Source organism: Microplitis demolitor, chromosome 1, assembly GCF_026212275.2.
Source record: "Microplitis demolitor isolate Queensland-Clemson2020A chromosome 1, iyMicDemo2.1a, whole genome shotgun sequence".
Classification (NCBI taxonomy): domain Eukaryota; kingdom Metazoa; phylum Arthropoda; class Insecta; order Hymenoptera; family Braconidae; genus Microplitis; species Microplitis demolitor.
Genome location: NC_068545.1, coordinates 6,202,078 through 6,221,030, shown reverse-complemented (window position 1 = coordinate 6,221,030; position 18,953 = coordinate 6,202,078). Strand labels below are relative to the sequence as shown.

The window sequence follows — 18,953 nt, the reverse complement described above, 5'->3', positions numbered from 1 at the left end:
TACAAGGGTGTAGAGAAACACTGATAGAAGGATTTATTTGATAGTAATAAACCAGATTTCTTAAAATTCTTGTGAGAAGATTCTTTGGAACGAATAAATATTTATTACAATTAAATCAATCGTTATTTTAACTCAAATAAATATTTGTAATATTAACAAAACCTTCTTTGACTTCACCTTAATAGTTAATAAATATTTCTTTGGCGAATATTATCGATAGATGGCTGCATATAATCATATGTACTTGTATATATTAGCAAGAGACTATCAAAGTTAAAAGTAAGTGTTGTCGCACGGCCATATTTTATATAAAATATAAAAATTATTTCAATAATTTTTTTTTTTATTATTCATTATAATGAATAGAAAGATAATCTTTCCATTTAAAATAAATTTCTTTAAATATTTTTACTATTCATATTTTGAGAAAATTAGTTTATATCTTCAAATAAATTAAATAGATGGTTGATTATATATTAATAAATATTGATTTGAGCATGTTCATTAATAAACCACTTGTTAAATATTAACAAATCTTATTAAATCCAAAGAAATCCTTCTATCAGCGAATGTAATTCTAAGAAAAGAATTCTTATGCCCCCACTTCTGATCAGCAGTCAAACGCCGTAATTCACACTTTACAAGCGAATGAGTGTGTACATGATTATTTTCATAGTCATAGAGGAGAAATGATTTCAATAGAAATTCAAGTCGACGGACTCATAACGCGACTCGGCTGTATTCAGTTAAAAAAACTCTATGAAAAAAAGTTATCTTTGGTGTTATGTCGTACCAATTAAAAGACATACGTAAGGTTATAAAATTCAGGTGACGTTGCTTTAATCTACGCATGCGTATGCTGATTAATTGAATGCGCATGTGCAGTCTGAAATTTTGGTCAGTTTAGCAAGGAAGATAAATTCAAAGTGACGTCATAAGAGAGAAAAGTGATGGATTAGCTATTGGCTTGAATTATTGAGTACGAATACACTCTGCCCATTTAACTTAAATTCAGTAGTTTAATATACATTAAACCACTCGTTTGACCAATCAGAAAAGATTTTACTTCAATATTAAATTTTATGAGGCTGACTTTAGCCAGTTAGCGGTGTATTCTTCGGCATGAGTTACATAAAATATTTTTTAGTTGCATGTACTATAGCTAGCGTGCAAAAAATTTTAAAGCAGCTCATCGAGTCATCTTGTGACAAAATTTTCCATCATATATTTGTAAGCACTCTCTATTACCCACCGTCTTTAAACACTCATTGTCGTACTTTTAGAGTATTTCTTTCAAAGACTAATGTATATAACTAGTTCAATTACGTGTATGTGTTGACAACCTCGCTTCTGGCTTGGTAATCAATTGCCACTACTCGCGTCTTATATACAATCATACTCGATACATAAATTACTATTTTTCCTTCATACAGATCGTTTCAATTTTCATTTTAAAACAAATAAAACAGATGAAAACTAAATAACGAAAAAATATATTTATTTTAATTGTCTTCTTCAATACGTTACATCAATTTGAAATAAATAAAAATAAAAAAGATAAAAAAATTGTGTAAATGCGTTTTATTTGTTTATAAGTTTTATATTGGAAACTTTTTTTAAATATTTTTTTTTGTGTAAACAACCGGAAGGAAAAAAATTTTTAGTTTTATATCTGTTAGTCTGTTATTAAAAAAAAAAATTAACTCTAAATATCTTTTGTTTTTCGGAAATTTATTAAAAAAATATTTTATAGTCTATATTTTTGTTTAAAATAATTATTTATAAAAAAAAGTATTGATTTTTTAAAATTAAAAAAAATCCTCAGAAAATTTATAATTTACTTACACTGGTTACTCCGTAGATGAAAGCTCTTCTTGCTAATGGACCGGGTCCATCAACGGTCTTACCGTCATCTTCAGGACCCCAGGACGCTGAATATATATCAATGTGATCGGGATTGAGACCTAAAGCTCTTGCTTCAACAGCATCATTTACCGGGCCGTCGAGCATTCGTACTCCTGTAAACAAAAAGTTTAATATAGTTTCATTTAAATTTATCGATTTTCGTATTTATTGTAGTTATCTGGTAATATTGATTTTCGTGAATATATTCATGCAGTTACTTTATTTACATGATTTGATTTGTGAGTTGTATAGATTCATTCGGCAATACCATACGAATAGCCGATAGTGTAGAATATATTAGATGATGATGCTATTGATGTCGAGAAATATAATCGAGAATTGATACAAATGTTGTGTGATGAATATTAATTTCATTTGCTGGTTATTCAATACATTGCACAGTTGATTTTCAACAAGTTTGATATTAATAATAAACAAATACAATTTATGTTTGACTACACGACAGAGAAAAAAAGGATTTCATGACGCAAAATATTTTTACTTTCCCCAAGAAAAAGTTTATCTGCTTTAATAAATTTTTTGAATTATGATTTAAAAACGAAAATTTTCATGGGGTGAGAAAAAATTTATTGCGCCGAAAAATCATTTTTTGTGTAGTACACTGTGAAAAATTCTCAACAAATTTTACTATGGGTACATAGTAACACCGAACTATAAGAAAACTGATACAAAATTTACAAGTGTCCCATAATAAACGTATGCGCAGACTACACGATGGGACACTTGTAAATTTTGTATCAGTTTTCTTAGAGTTCAGTGTTACTATGCACCCATAGTAAAATTTATTGGGAATTTTTCACAGTGTAGATTTTTTGTGAAATTTTAACTGCTGTACAAATTCATGTCATAACTTTTGAAAAATTTCTTTATATAGGTTTTATATTATCAAGTTATGTCAAAAAGTATTAATATTATTGACTAAATATAGGGGGGGGGGGCAAAAGAGGGTACTTAAGAAAAAACTAAGTTTTTGAGGATTAAAATACGCTAAATCTTTTTGTTTCTAATGATATATAAGGTAAATAGACAAAATTTTTTTTTTGGCGGGCAAAATGGGGTACCCTTTAAAAAAATTGAAAAAAAAAAAAAACAATTTCTGATGGTTGATTAAATTTCATTAAATGCAATTTTTTATACATAATATGCATTAAGAAAAATTACATTTTACATCGTTGGTGGATACGAAGGCAGAAAAAAATTTTTTTTTGTAGGGCAAAGAGGCCCTTCTCTAAAAAATATTTTTTTCAAAATTGTTTTCATCATTAAGAATGTATATCTTTATCTTGACAACTATTTTTGATTTTAAAACACTCAAAAAAAATTTTTTTATGTGTAATAAACAGTCCTCCCCCCCCCTGCATTAGCTTAATTATTAATTGTTATTTAATGAAAACAAAAAAAAAAAAAAAAACAATTCCATATTTCTTATTCGTCATTATTTTGAACCCAAAAACGTGTTTTTTTATTTTTTAGATTAAAGATTATTTTGCATTATTTAAAAAATTTTATCAATTAAAAAATAAAATATTATTTCGAATATTTTTAGTGGCCAAATTTGCTCCAGCTATAGAAAATCAGCCGAAAAAAGGATTAATACATTAAAGTTTTTTTTTTAAATTTGACGATAAATATATGAAAGAATCATTTTTTCAGAATTTGCGGCTGGTCCATTTTGCCCTTGGTGTTATGAGTAGGGCTAAAAATGAGGAAATATATCGGATTTATAGTAATTAGACGAAAAAAAAAATTTTTTTTTTTATAAAATTTTAGGGATACTTCCTTTTACCCCCTATATATATATATATATATATATATAATAATTATTTATTATTTTTATTTAATAAGTGGTTTAATTACAAAATAATTTTTGTATTTTATTAAGAAACGTTTTTAAAAAGCGAAAGACTAAAATCGATAATTTATTTTTATTAATAATCGTCTATAATCTATTAGATTTAAATTCAATTGATTTGGTCGAGTTCCAATCGGTTAACATTTCACCGGAATTACTTCTATTTTAGAAAATGTTTGATTAATACGAAACTTAATCTTAATCCCCACTGAATAAAATATTCAAGATAATTCATTTATATTTACCGAATTCGTTTAATCAGTTAAATAGGTTTCGTATTTCGATCTCTTGATACTTATAAGTTCTTTTTTTTTTATTTTATTTGATCTGAATGTAAAACTATATCAACTCAGAAAATTATAAATTAAAACTTTCTCTATGAAATTTGAATCTTTAAGTAAAAAAAAAAGCCATAAGTTCGATGCAATTAATTTACATTCCAGAAAAGACAATAAAATTTTTCTGATGTAATCAATTTTAAATATATATTGTAAACTATAACTATAAATTGCAATATCCAGAATATATAAAGGGATTCCAACATAAAAACAAAGTTTTGTAATTTACAATGTTTGAAATATTAATAGAAAGCCGATATACTTATGGGGTTTCATTAATAAATTAATATAACTTATAATTGAGTAACTGATTTGGTATTAAGTTTCATTAGTACCTTATTTCAATGATCAGGGGGAGGGGGAACGAAGTACTTATGGTAATTTTTAATATTTTAAAGTTTATTATTGAAATACATCTGAAGTAATTTGACACTGAGAGTTCTTTTATTGTAAATTGATAAGACAAAAAATAAAATTGATTTCATACTATTTTTTTACATAAACTCAATTTTTCGAAAACACTAAAAAAAAATTCAAAATAATGCTCAAGTACATTTACAAAAGTGATTTTAAAATATTTAAAAATAAAATTTTATAAAATTTTGAGGGTACCCCATTTCGCGCCCCCTCTCCCATTATCGAATACTAGATATTTATTTGTACTTAAAACTTGTTAAAATTATATTAAGTTGCGTTTTATTGAATCTGAATTTATAGAATTTCTCAAATTAATGATCAATTTACTATAAAAAAAAAAAAAAAAAAAAAAAAAAAAAAAAAAAAAAAAAATGAATTAATGAAGATTTAGCAGGAGGATGTCAATTATGGCCACCATCATAAAAGCGCTGCAGGCAAACTGTGCGTTGTCAAATATGTTGGGTAATAAGTACTGATACATAATAATAACAATCAATGTCATCAAAGTAATTTGATTGAGATGAAATCTGTTAGAATACTTAGACGTGTGAGTGACGTGAGAAATTACCTCCAATGCTGGCATTGTAAGCAACTCCTACACCACAATATTGGTTAAAGGCTACAGCAGCCACTTCGCCAGCACACCGAGTTCCATGTTTATTATCACCGTTGTCACGAGGCATTGGGTCGTCGTCATTGTCATTGATGTCTGTGCTAGCTTCGTGATCGTAGTTGAGTGCAAGGTCGGGATGATTTGTTTGGATTCCATCATCTAGAATTGAGACGACCACTCCTTTGCCTGTATAACCTTTTTGCCAAGCTGGCCCGAGATTCATGTCGAAGCCATCTTTCGCTCCTCCATTCTGTCAATAACACATTTTTCATGTTTTATTGAAGTTAATTAGTATATTTAATTTATTTCAAGAGCTAAAAAAAATATTTACCGACAAAAAATTTCAATGTTTAAGGTAAAAGCCCCTATATCCACTCACTTTTAATTGGAGTGAGATTAAGTTACTCAATATAAATTAATAAATAAAATGAAAAACCATATTTTTTTTTATAGTTATTTTTTCAAGTTTCAAGTATTAGAATAAAATTTTAGTTTGAAGAATAATCCTGATAATTAATTATTATTAATTTTTTAAATAAGGTCCTTGAGTGCACCCATTGTCGCTCACTAAAAGTTGTCATGTACCATTACTCGATCAACACATGACCCTATAGTCGCTCAAAGACAATATCAATTAAACTATCATAAGTTTATTGATTTGGACAAATAATTTATAAATTATAATACTTTATTCTTTCATAATATAAAATTTCATGAATTTTAAAAATATATTTAATAAGATATAGTTATAACAATTCTTAAAAAATTTGACCTAATCTAACGAATGAACGTTAAAGTAAAAAATGCCCGGCTATACGCGATTTTGAAAACAGTCATTTAATTTAAATTTATAATCTATTATAAAATAATTTGATACACTGTAGGGGAAAGGGGGAGCAAAACGGGATAAGCCCAAAATTTTGTAAAAAAAAAAAGTTGATATTTTAAATGGTTTTTAAACATTCCAAAATCACTTTTGTAAATATTATTGAGCGTTATTTTAAATTTTTTTTGTTAAATTTTTTCAAAAATCAATTGTCAGTTGAAAAATATTAATGACTTTTGTTTTATGATAGAAACTATTAAAAATTTATTTTTTTACTTTTGTATCCAATAATCATGTAAAATATAATTTTTTTTTATACAAATTATTTGCAAAAAAGTTTAACTTACTCAAATTCATTTAAAATCCAGAAATTTTTGTTTTTTATCTTATTTAGGGGGTACCTCATTTTGCCCGCAAAAATGAAAAATTTTTTTTTAACGACTACTAAAAATTTTTCCTATTTACTTTGAATGTCATTAAAAAAAAAAGATTTAGTGTATTTGAGTCTTCGAAAACTTCGTATTTCCTTAAGCACCCCGTTTTGCCTCTCTCTCCTCTATTTAATATATTTAGATTCACAAATAATTATTTATCAATAATAATATTTTAAGTTGTAATTGTTTTTTACAAAAATGATCAAAAATTGCCTTAAACAGTTAAAGTGAGCGACTGATGGTACTGAGTGGGTATAGGGGCTTTTACCTTATGTCAAAAAAAAAATATTTCATTTTAAAACAACGAAAAAAAAATTTCTTGAGACGAGTAAAAGTTTTTGTGCGAACAAATCCTTTTTTGATAAAAAGAATTTTAATTTAAGTACAGATTTTTTTTCCGTTCCTATTCTTCCAGTTTAATGTTAAATTTTTATAAAAAAATAAAACTTTTCGTTTTAAATATTTGTTTTTTGTTATAAAAAAATATGTTCAGTATAAAAAAACTAAATCAAAATAATTTGATGCCTGAATGATTGAATTACATTAAATTAATGTACCCAATTTCTCTTTACTTACCAGATACCATTGCTCTTTAAAAAGCGGATCCGTGAATAAATTTTGCAGAGGAGCACCTCGATTACGTTGATGATGAAAAGACTGACGTTGTCTCGTTGCTGTAAAATCGTCAAAGAAGCTCGGATAATCGCTGAAGCTAAAAGAAGATGGGATTTGGTAGTCACGTTTTTTTCTACGTTTCTCATGTTGTTGTTGAAACCATTGTACCTGAAATAATAAAAAAAAGAAAAAAATGTTAGGAAATCCAAAAGAGCACACCTCAATCGCTCATGATAATTATTAATATTTCATTTTTTTTTACACTGTGAAAAATCGGGAGTAAATTACGGATTTTATTTCAAATTTCAAATCGAATTCACTTCGCTCGGAGTTCAGGAATTTTAAGAAAAATCACTCCGAATATGAAGTAAATATAGTAAGCTTGTTTTTTCAGTGAAGTGATTTCGGAATGACCGGGATTTTATTCATTAATTTTATTTTTGACTATTAGTCTTATTTTTTCAGCTTTTTCTTTCAGTCTAATTTTTACTATAAAACTGTTTTTTCAAATATTCCGCCTTTTTTTCTTAGATGTCGCTTTTTACTTTTTAATCCTAGTATCAGACTGGTGCTGCTGCCCGTATTTGATGTAGGAACAAAAAGAAAAAAATAATAATAATGAAAATAAAAAATGGCAGCTAAATTTTGAATGAATTACTGGTTTTAAGTTTTTTATTAATTACAATTAAACAAAAAAGATTTAGATAATGATTTTTTATAGGGATCTTGTGACAAAAGATGCGAAGCTACTAAAAAAAAATTAGGTCAATTTATTATATTTTTCGAGAGTTATCGTGTTTCTAAAGATTCAAACAGAACAGTTGACAGCACTCCCAGTCGAAATTTCGCTTCGCTTTAAGTACTCAATATACTTGAATATACCTATTTTAGTACTTGACATTCTTAAGCGGACTTAAATAAGTATTTTTCATACTTTATACTCTTATTAGCTCCTATGGATTCTAAAAAATCAAAATTTAACATCTCTCTATAACCGATAAAAAACTATTCATTCTCATTTAGTAGGATAAATTCTTAAATTCCTGATTAAAACCTAAATTATCTACGTATGACCCATTCCCAACTCCTACGTTAGTCCTTTAAATTCTAATTTTTTTTTCTTTAATTTAAAATCTTTCGGTGGACCTATCGAATCCCTATTAACACTTTATACGCTTAATAACTTATAACGATTGTATGTCAGAAAAATATCATTCTTTTTAAATTTAAATAGATAGGTTCAAATAAATATGTTAAAACTGTAGGTCTACTAGGTCCTAATAAATAATGTAGAATTACTAGGCCTAAATAAGCTTTTATGGTATGTTTAGGCTCTGATAAGCAATAATAATTTAAAATTTTAGCGCCTATTTAACAACTAAACATGTCATTTCCTCCCGTAACTGACATTTGTAGGACTTATATAGGAGTTGTTTTTCCATACAAATTAAGTACTTAGTAAGTCCTTTTCTTTCTTGATCCTAGAATTTCTAGGTTTTAGCACGGTTTCAAATTTTGACTCAGGCTGGTTTCTTGGATCAAAATAATTCATTTTAAATAAATGAAAAAATGAATCAACTTTATGCCGGGTCGAAATTATTCTTCAATAAATTATATTTGTACTAGCATACAATTTAGCTCATTTTAGTGTAATGAGAACAGAGTAGAGATGGTTTAACGTGAGTAAATTAGTCGAGAAATTAATTTCGATCGTAAGGTACATAGCGCGTTCGCGTTTGAGGTTTGGAAAAACAATAATTATATATTAAGATTCAGAGTTGATTAAACAAAATTTAGTCACACGTTAAAGTCGTATATTGTTAATAATAATAATAATAATAATAATAATAATAATAATAATAATAATAATAATAATAATAATAATAATAATAATAATAATAATAATAATAATAATAATAATAATAATAATAAAAATAATAATAATAATAAAAATAACAAAAAATATACAGGATTTTGTAGCCTTTTATCTTTTCCATTCCTGAGTCCACTGTGTGGCAATAATTTATCAAGTTTAGTTATCAACTGAGTTGAAACATGTGCGCAAAGTTGGTTTCGTGAGAAGTGGATACCGTAGGTGGATGAATATAAATTATTGTTCAATCTCGTGAAACCAGCTTCAAATTTACGAAGCTGTGTAATTCTCATTCACTATATACATTAACTACGGCTGGACTAAAAGTATCTCTACTCACTAAGTTGTGAACATTTCCGTATATTTATTTCTCCTAGACGACGCATAGTGAAATTAATATACATTTAAAAGTCTTTTACGGTATGTTGCTCTATTTATGTGCATCCGGTAGTTTAAATTATATTTCACATTTAAATTTAAATATATTTTATTTTATTCTACACCACTACACTGTAAAAAAAGTGGTGTTAAAATGAACTCACACCGGTTAGCAGTGTTATCAAACTAGTGTTAAAACGGTGTACATGCGGAAAAATTAACTCCGATCGAAGGATAACAGTGTGAGTATAAGTGTTTTAAAATCTACAAAACAGAAAATAATAATATTTCGTTAAAATGATGAAATTATCGTAAATTTACATAAAAGAAAATTTTATTACCTATAAAATAAGAAATGTCACTTTTATTAAATTGAACCAATTGCTGAAATATTTGATTACTTATCACATTAAATATTTCGGAACAATATAATAATTATATTTATTATAACACTGATGTTTTTCAGTAGAAAATAACTGATTTAAAGATGATAAATTAATATTTAATGATTTTATTATTTTATTTTTTTCGCTGATTTAATTTGTACAGAGACTTGAATTATGAAAATCTGTTTCCCATAGTTTAAGCAATAAAATCAATATGTGATTGTGGACAAATATTCTTTGGATTTCTTCATAAATTGGTAAATCTGTTGTATTATCAATTTTTGAAACAATAAACAATTTGACTTCTGATACTCAAAAAACAATATTACATTTTTTTAACACCCTACCCATATTGTTTTAACACCGTTTTCGGGTTTAAATTTAACACCCAACTGTAGCATCAGGATAGCAAGGATTTACACCGTTTTTTTTTTTGGATAATATTATTATGAATTTTTTATTATTTTATGTCATTAGTTAAAAAAAAAAGAATAATAATAATGTACGGGTGTGCGAATCGGGTTTGAATCAAATATAACTATACGATTTGCACTTCGAATCGAATAATTAGAATTTCTGATTTATTCGAAAAGTTTCAAAAATTCGAATTTTTTTGTATTGTTCGAATTTTTTCGATTTATCTATAACTTTTTAAATTATTTTTAACTTTTCAAATTACTCCATTCGAATCGTGTCATATTTAAAAAATGTATGAAATGTTCATAAATCGATTTAAGCTCAAAAAAATTCCGATCATTTTTCAAACATTCAATATAGAGCTTAGTTTTTCAAGTAATCAAAAATAATTATTTTGTAGATTTGTGTCGAAGCTCTGTTATTTAGCTCTGACAAAAATTTGAATAATTCGAAAAACTTTTACAATTTTAGGTCGTTCAAAAAAAATTTTTTGAATTATTTTATTTGAAGTTCGAATCGAATAGCTCGATTCGATTCGATACAAATAATTCATAAGTTTGAACTATTCGCACACCCTTATAATAATGACCAAATTTTTCTTTTGGATTAATAACATAAAAAATTTGACTTGCATCTTTATAAATCCGTTGGTTGAGTTTAAACGAATATTTTAACATGGCTTAATTTACGATAGTCTTGCCTATCTCTAGTGGTAAAGCGATGCAACTTCCTGAACGGATTTTTCTGTATTATATCACCCACATTTCGGCTTGACACTCGGACGTGTACACTAAATATTGCTCTAGATTGTAGTCGTTTATTATTTTTTTTATTTTTATTTTTACCTTCGCACAATCAATTTTTGGTTAAAATACCAAGTTTATTCATTTGACCTCTGATTATAAATTTATAATGAAAAATTTACTATCCATGATTCATGAAGCGATTATACAAAAAACGGGAAAGTAATTAACATGAAAAATCGTATAAGTAAAAATACAATTTATCATAAAATAAATAAAAAAATAAATTGAAATTTTACATACTAAATTTGTCATGAAAAAAAAATTACAGATAAATTAACTAAAAAAACTTTTTAAAAGTAAAATAATAAAATAGTTTTTTATTCAATTATAAAGAAAACATCAAAGTCGGGAATTATTTAACGTTAAACGATAAAAGCTTTTTGAATAAAAAAAAATATAAAGTTAAATTTGAAAGTATACAGAGTACGTAGAGAGCAAAGGGTTAAATAAAGTGACAAACTGAAATGTAGATAAAGATCAGACGGCGTCATTTTGTAAAGGTTTGATCTGGTTGACCGATAGAACGGTTAGAAAACCTTGAACAAACAACAAACAAGTTCGAGAGTTTTTTTTACGATTCAATGTTTAGAGTTAGGATCACCAGTGATCGATCGTTGGCGATCCAATCTTCAATTATGCCGACGAGATGAATTTAAGTTGCATTGTAGAGAGAAGTTTAGCTCTTGGATGGGGATCGATGAGAGTTTGGCCGCCCTGTTGGGTGTGCAATCTAATTAAACCCAGGGCATGCATACTTCGGGTCAATGACGTCTCTTGGACCAACACTAAGTTGGCCAAAACTTTGTTTAGTTGTATCGAAATAAACTTACTTGAGGCTCGTCTCGCAAAAGTTTATGATGATGCTCGCTGGTGTCCAGGGACCGTTTGTGTACATTTTTGTGAGTAAGAAGGTAATAATTTTTCAGAGGACCAATCTGTAACAAAAAATTATAAATAAATTAATTGATTATTCTCATATTTTAAATGTCTAACTATAAATTTATCTTAATTGTAATTTATCGTATTTTTCCAGGCTCTATTTGATAGACATCAGTAATTGTAAATGAAGAATGGAATTATTTAAGATAAGTTTAAATTACTAATTTCACTCAATATTACTCTTTACTTGATTTTATTTTATGATTTAATGAAATTTACAGAGATTATTTTAATCACAAGATAATTTACGATGAAAGACTTTAACTTTTGAAAACAAAGTTTAAGTTACAGAGAACAGATCTTTTCATTCAAAAAGTAGTTAAGCTATTCTAATTTTATAATTATCTTTTTATTTTGTTTCTAACAAATTTTATTATGTAAGATTATAAAATTTTATTTCTCGTAAGTTATAATGTAGCTGATTATATCTGCGAGTTAATACTACCCGGGGTGTAAAGTATTAAAAATGTATTTTTTTTTTTTAGGTTAAAAATTGAATTGAAACATGAAATTTATCTTTGTAAATTTCTAAGTGTGTTAGCTCAGTTTAAAAGCTTTGTACTTACTTTTTACATACTTTGAGGTGTTAATTTTATATGTGCTTTTATGACAAAAATCAGGAGACATGGTAGTGTTTCGCGCCAAGTACACGTTCAAATCAGACACTTCACACATGTACATGTGTGAAGTGTCATGGCGCGAGCCTACCATGTCTCTATACCGTAGACAGAACGGTATTTAGCTCCATTAATATATCGTTAAGTGTTTAAAGAGTGACTACAATGCATTCAAACAGGAGCTTACACATTTGGCGATTTATAGAAAAGTCTTCTGCGACTAAATCGTAAATTTAAAAATTCAAATCATTTGTAAGTTTGAAAAAATGGAACATTCATGTGAATAATTTCAGATTTTGTTAAAAATTCAAGCCGAATTTCAAAATTTCTAATGGTGTACTTAATTGCTTGTTTTGGGTTGCTCGGAGCCAGCCCGAAAAATTTCGAAAGTAAACGAGATTTTCCGAAAATTATAGGGAAGAGACAAACTGGGCCTCTTAAGATCCGTTCATAAAATACGTCATGCAAAATTTTACCTTCATGAAAGAAAGAGCAGTTGAAAAGTTACAGTTTCTACAGTAAAAACAGGCCTTCGGGGCAAAAATCTTTAAACATTAAAGCTTAAACTGTAATTTTAGAAATTTTTTATAGTAATAAAATGAATACAATTTTAAGCAGCAAATTTTACAGTTTAATATGTAATTTTAGTTACATAAATCTTTAAAGTATTATTTATTTTTTATTTTGAATTGTTGCTTTATTTGAAAATTAATAGTTGATAGGTGAAACTGTAAAAATTAACATTTATTGGTTATGTATTTTTTGCTTTCTCAAATAATACCTCTTATTTATTGACAACATAAAAATTACACTGCGAGTTATCAATTGTCGAGAATGATTAATGATCTGAGAAAAATCACAGCTCGCACTGTAATTTTTAAATTCTATATCTTAATATTAACGATCGAAAATGTAATTTTAACTAATTTTATAATAAAATATAAAATTATAAAATCTGTTAACTATAGAGAGCTGGACAATATCGAGTTTGAAATTGAAATATTTGTTATGCTTAGGATAAAAATGTAATTTTTACAGTTTTAGAGTCGCAGTCCTTTACTACTATACGAAACTGTAATAAATACAGATTTCAATTTTTCAACTGCTTTTTTTTCCGTGTTTTTAGACCCCCCCCCCTCTCCCCGTATATGACAATTAATAGTAAAAAAAATTATTTGTAATAAATAACTTGAATTTTAAAAAACCGAGAGACAATTTTCCAAAATTGTTTTATGAGCTGCGAATGTCACTTTTTTTACCCCCCCCCCCCCTTCTCCTATAAGTGCGAATGTATTTTATAAATGGCCTCGTAAGCAAAAAAGGCTTATATGTAATATAAATGTAAGCCCATTTTACCCTACGCTCCCCTATATTTATAAAATTCAAAAAATTGCCGCTCGAAAAATGGGTCGATCGACATATTCATCAAAATCATAAATTGTTTAGTTAAATATGGGATATTTTTTGTGAAATTAATTTAAAAAATATATGCTATGATTAACGACGACCTGATTATTATGACGGAAGACATTTTCAACCATTACATGAAGGTAAGTAAAAATAACCTTAGTTGTCAATGAATTTTCAGAGTAAAATAATTTATCATTTTTAAATATTCAAATTGACGAATTATTCAGTTTCAATTTGAAATAAATTTAAACACACTACGAAATTACATATTGAAGGGTTCTTACGTCGGGTCTGTAGGTATTTATTTCCAAGTTTCTCTCAAAACAATCAATAAATGCAGAATAAAGAACGAAGATTGATGAATTACTTAATATTCTATAAATCAAGGTTCTTATTTTTAAAAAATTATCATTTGTTTAAGAGAAAAATGTCAACAAACTTTCCATTCACTTGAGAATAATAAAAGTAGACCCCTTTTTAAACTGTACGGATATTAGAATTCAATCAATTTCATACTTTTTTGATTTATTACCCTCATATTAGGGTGATCATGCATTTTCGAATCATTAAAAAGAAATAACGGAAATGAAATTTCCGAAAAGAAATGAAAGATTGAATAATTTATGGAGAATATAAATTTTTCTCCTTAAAAAAAAAAAAAAAAAATAAAAAAAAAAATATGAGCATTCAAACTCACAATTCTGTGATTAATGTTTTCTATTTGAAATAGATTAATAAAAACAAATAAATCTTTTTTTTTTATTTTTGGAAACTTTTTGAATATCGCTTAAAAAAAAAAAGCGTTAAAATTGATCATTCGAAAAAAGTAAAAAAAAAATGTACAGGATAGCTCTAATCCGTTGTAGATAGATAAGGATTATTTAGGAGTTTGTGGCTAAAAATTTATGGTTAAGTCAAGGTTACAACGAAAGTAATATTTTATTTAATTTTCTCTTACTTTTATTCTAATTTCACGCAAAAGATAAAGAAAAACTTAAAAAAATGATGAGTTCTTTAAAAATATAAAAATATTTTTATTTTTCACAGGACAACCGTAAATCTGCGGTTAACTTGAAAATGCTTTTAGCCCTTTGCTATTAGACCTATTGTGGCCAACAAGTACGACATTGAAGAGAGTACCAAAATCTTTGATCCTTCATATCCTAATTCTGCTAGTAATATTTTAAAAGTATTAGGCTTTCAAAAAGTTTGTGAGTTGCCATAACCCGGTATGGTTATCGTAAGTTAGCTTATTAAGTTGATAAATTGAGAAAAGAAGGAGGCAAGGCGGCGCCTATTATGATTTACTTTAATGATCAACAGGTTTCTTTTATCTCCGTTGACTCAAAAAAAAAATTTTTTATTATTTATTTGACAGGTTTTGAAAATCTGAAATAAAAAATTTTATAATTGATATTTTGGGATTTTTGTATTTTTTTGGAATTTAATTCTTTCTCGCGGCAATAAATAAAAGTGCATTAGGGTAAATTGGACAACCTGAGAAAAAAAATAAAATTTTTTTAAATTCCGGATAAAAAAAGAATTTATACAATTGTATAAAATTGGATAGAAAAAATGGCCCGATTCAATTGTATACAATTATATATAATTATATACAATTCTATATAATTGTGTACAAATATCTACATTTTTATATAATCACATACTGTATTTGTATGGATTACATATAATTATATACAATTCTATATAATTGTATACAAATATGTACATTTGTATATAATCACATACTGTATTTGTATGGATTATATATAATTATATACAATTCTATATAATTGTATACAAATATATACATTTGTATATAATCACATACTGTATTCGTATGGATTATATACAAATATATACATTTGTATATAATCACATACTGTATTCGTATGGATTATATATAATTATATACAAATTCTATATAATTGTATACAAATATACATTTGTATATAATTTTATTATTCTTTTTTGCATTTTTATATAGAATTATGTACAATTGTATATAATTGTATACAATAACATAAAAATTGTATATAATTATGCATCAACTCTATCTACAGTATGTGATTACATACAAATGTATATGTTTGTATACAATTATATAGAATTATATACAAAATAAATACAATTATATACGATTGTTTATGATTGTATACAATTAGATATAATTATGTACGATTGTGTACAATTGGATCAGGCCATTTTGTCTATCCAATTTTATACAATTGCATAAAATCTTTTCTCATCGGGTCCTTTTTCTTTGATCATTTTTGAGTTTCCAATAAAATAAATTTTAAAAATTAATAAAAAATTTAAACATTTTTCTCATGGTTTGTTTTGCATCCATCTCTATACTTCATATATGGGTGGTTTTTTTTACTCTAGAACTCTCTCAAAAATTCCTAATCATTCCGAATTCAGTTCTAATTTTTTATAGCGTGGGGCTTAATAATCATGAAAGTGAAAAAAAAATAAATTTTAAAGCCTACGGAGAGAGCCATCACGGAATAAGAGGTCGTCTTACTTCCTTCTCAATATTTAAATTTTAATAAAATATTATTTTGAATTGTTAGTAGAAATGAATATTTTCGTAATTTATATTTGAATTATATTTATAATATTTAAAATAATTTTTTCCTTTTGTAAAATAAGTGAATGAGAAAAATATATAGCGGATTTCCAGAGCTTATTTTTCCATTAAAAAGTAACAGTAGATTTTTATAAATCTAACATATTTCTTATAATATAAATGATATACGTTATATAACTATATTTTTTATATATTTTCTTCAGCATTTTAAATCCGCTTTCTGACACTCATTATCCGCTTATATTACTTTTTCTTATTTTTTATTTATGCTTTTCTTTATTCTTTAAAGATTGAAACTGATATATTTTATACTATTAATTTATTACAGATATATACAAGACAAGATATGAGTTAAGAATTGTCTTTTAATACTTTATCGATTATTGAAACATGCATTCGAGAATGATGAGAAAAAACATGTAAGCTTTTATTTTGTCTCAATTTTTTCTCATATATCGTTGAAAAATGCTTTATCCTCATGGAACAAGATATGATGCCTTCCAGATACAATAATAGACAGGAGAATGTATCAAAAATAAGATAAGGTGCTTTCATATTTATATTATATATATCTAAGAATCTTTTAGAAGCAAATTCCAAAGGATATTTTAGAAAAATTCAAACTATTTAATGAAATATTTCACAATCCTCTTCTTATTTATGCGATGTAAATAATAAATAATATAAATAAAAAAGTATTCATAAAATTTTTATTTACTAGAGCAAATTTTTTTTTTAATATAAGTATTTAATACATGCTATTAAAATTATATACATTTTTTGAATTCATTTGTCGAAGTATTATTTTTGTCTTGGTTGAACGAACGATTCAACTATTCACTTATATAATAAAGTAAAAAATAAAGTGTTAAAATCAACATGATCTCCCTAATTTCAAATAATGATTTGGAATAATCCAAAATAATTTGAAATGATTTAAAACAATTTGAATCGACTAATTTATATATTAGGGTGCTTCGTTTCCGGCGAAAGCATTTTTTTTGTTGCTCATCAAGCAAAATATTGTTTTTTATGCTAAAACAAAATTCCTGCCAAGTTTGAGCTCTTAATTCCAATCCTAAGTACTTTCCATTTGATTTACAAGATTTCCCATTTAAAATACACGTAAATAAAATTACTTTTTTTTTAACTTTCTAATACTCAGCTGCGTTTCATGATATCAACGCGGTTTTGGTCGCAAATTGTAGGGCATTTGGTGTTCTTCAAAAGTGCCCATAGTATCTTAGCTGTAATTCCAGCTGATTCACTGATGTCCGCTGAAGAAGTCATTTTTCGTATCAAATTGACCTTTACTGGCTTGCAGAACGTAAACCAATGAATGCACACCAAAAACGTAAATAAGAATTTTATAGGAAATTTTATTTCCTTCAAAAAAAGGCCTATGAGTCAAGTCGCTAAAGTCCATAGTTTACGAGTTATAGGAATTTTAATAATTTAAAAAATATAATATTAAAAAAAAGTGACAATTGCTATTTTATTTTTTAAATTATTCAAATTGATCTATTACATTCGACTCATTCAATCACGTTAAATTATCTCTACACGGAAAGAAAATTCCACTAAAATTTACGATGTTAAGATCGTATCGTAATCGTGGACTAGACTTTCATGAGCGTCAATTTTTAAATTTACTTTTTATTTTTTTTTACTTTTTATTACCGGCGGGTAATAAGGCCTAGCTAAGGGAGATTTCGAATAGAATCGAAAATATTGCATTTAATTATCGAAATGTATCATTAATCTTTATTCCAATACATTAGCCATAAAATGTAATGAAGTAATGGTAATTTTTACCATAAACAAACAAATAATTATACTTTTACAAAAACCATACGAATAGGCCTTATTTTCCTACGGTAGGGTAATAAGGCCTACGGGTTAAACAAACTGGAATAGTTTAACTATACTTCAGAAAATTGGTATTAGAGATAAATCATCACTTAAATTTAGCAACAATACTTTTTAAGAGTCAGAAGACTAGATTGTTTTTTATAATTTCTTCTGCACTACGACATCATATGATGGATAATGAAATATAGAAGACAGGGAATGTGGTATAGGGCCTTTATAGATTTGTCTTAACATCTCTATGCAAGACCCTTCTACTAGCGTAGCCTTTAGCGGAGGCGGTTATTTTAAATATCATTTCTGTTACTTAGGCCTATTACTCGACAGGCCTTATTACCCGCGGGTACCTTACTTGGAAAATAACCCTGAACCATTAATGGATCCGAAGGCTTTTACTTTTAGCGTAAGTAAAAAAAATTACTGTTTTTTCAGCAAAAGATAGTGACACGTAGTGATTTTTAGCTTATGATAACATACTTTATTTATGGAAGTAATTTTTTACTTTTGTCAAAAGTATAAGCTATTGGACCCCATTAGTGGTTTTTTCTTATTTTTTCCGTGTAGTCGACTGATTTAAAATTATAAAGTGACCCAGTTGAATGTGTTGAGTTAACACAAAATAATCAACAAAAAAAAATTTAACA

General features: G+C 26.6%; 1 protein-coding gene across 2 annotated transcripts in view; it reads right to left on the bottom strand.

The window, feature by feature from the left end:
• The window catches only part of LOC103569587 (furin-like protease 2), a 279,017-nt gene that overhangs the window by 21,057 nt on the left and 239,007 nt on the right, over window positions 1-18,953 (bottom strand). For both annotated transcript variants that reach the window (XM_008546940.2, XM_008546941.2), the window contains exons 3-6: window positions 11,712-11,816; window positions 6,983-7,189; window positions 5,102-5,396; window positions 1,846-2,018 (exon numbers count right to left, since the gene is read on the bottom strand). In XM_008546940.2, the coding sequence (XP_008545162.1) occupies window positions 1,846-2,018; window positions 5,102-5,396; window positions 6,983-7,189; window positions 11,712-11,816 (780 nt within the window). The remainder of the gene's footprint in view (window positions 1-1,845; window positions 2,019-5,101; window positions 5,397-6,982; window positions 7,190-11,711; window positions 11,817-18,953) is intronic.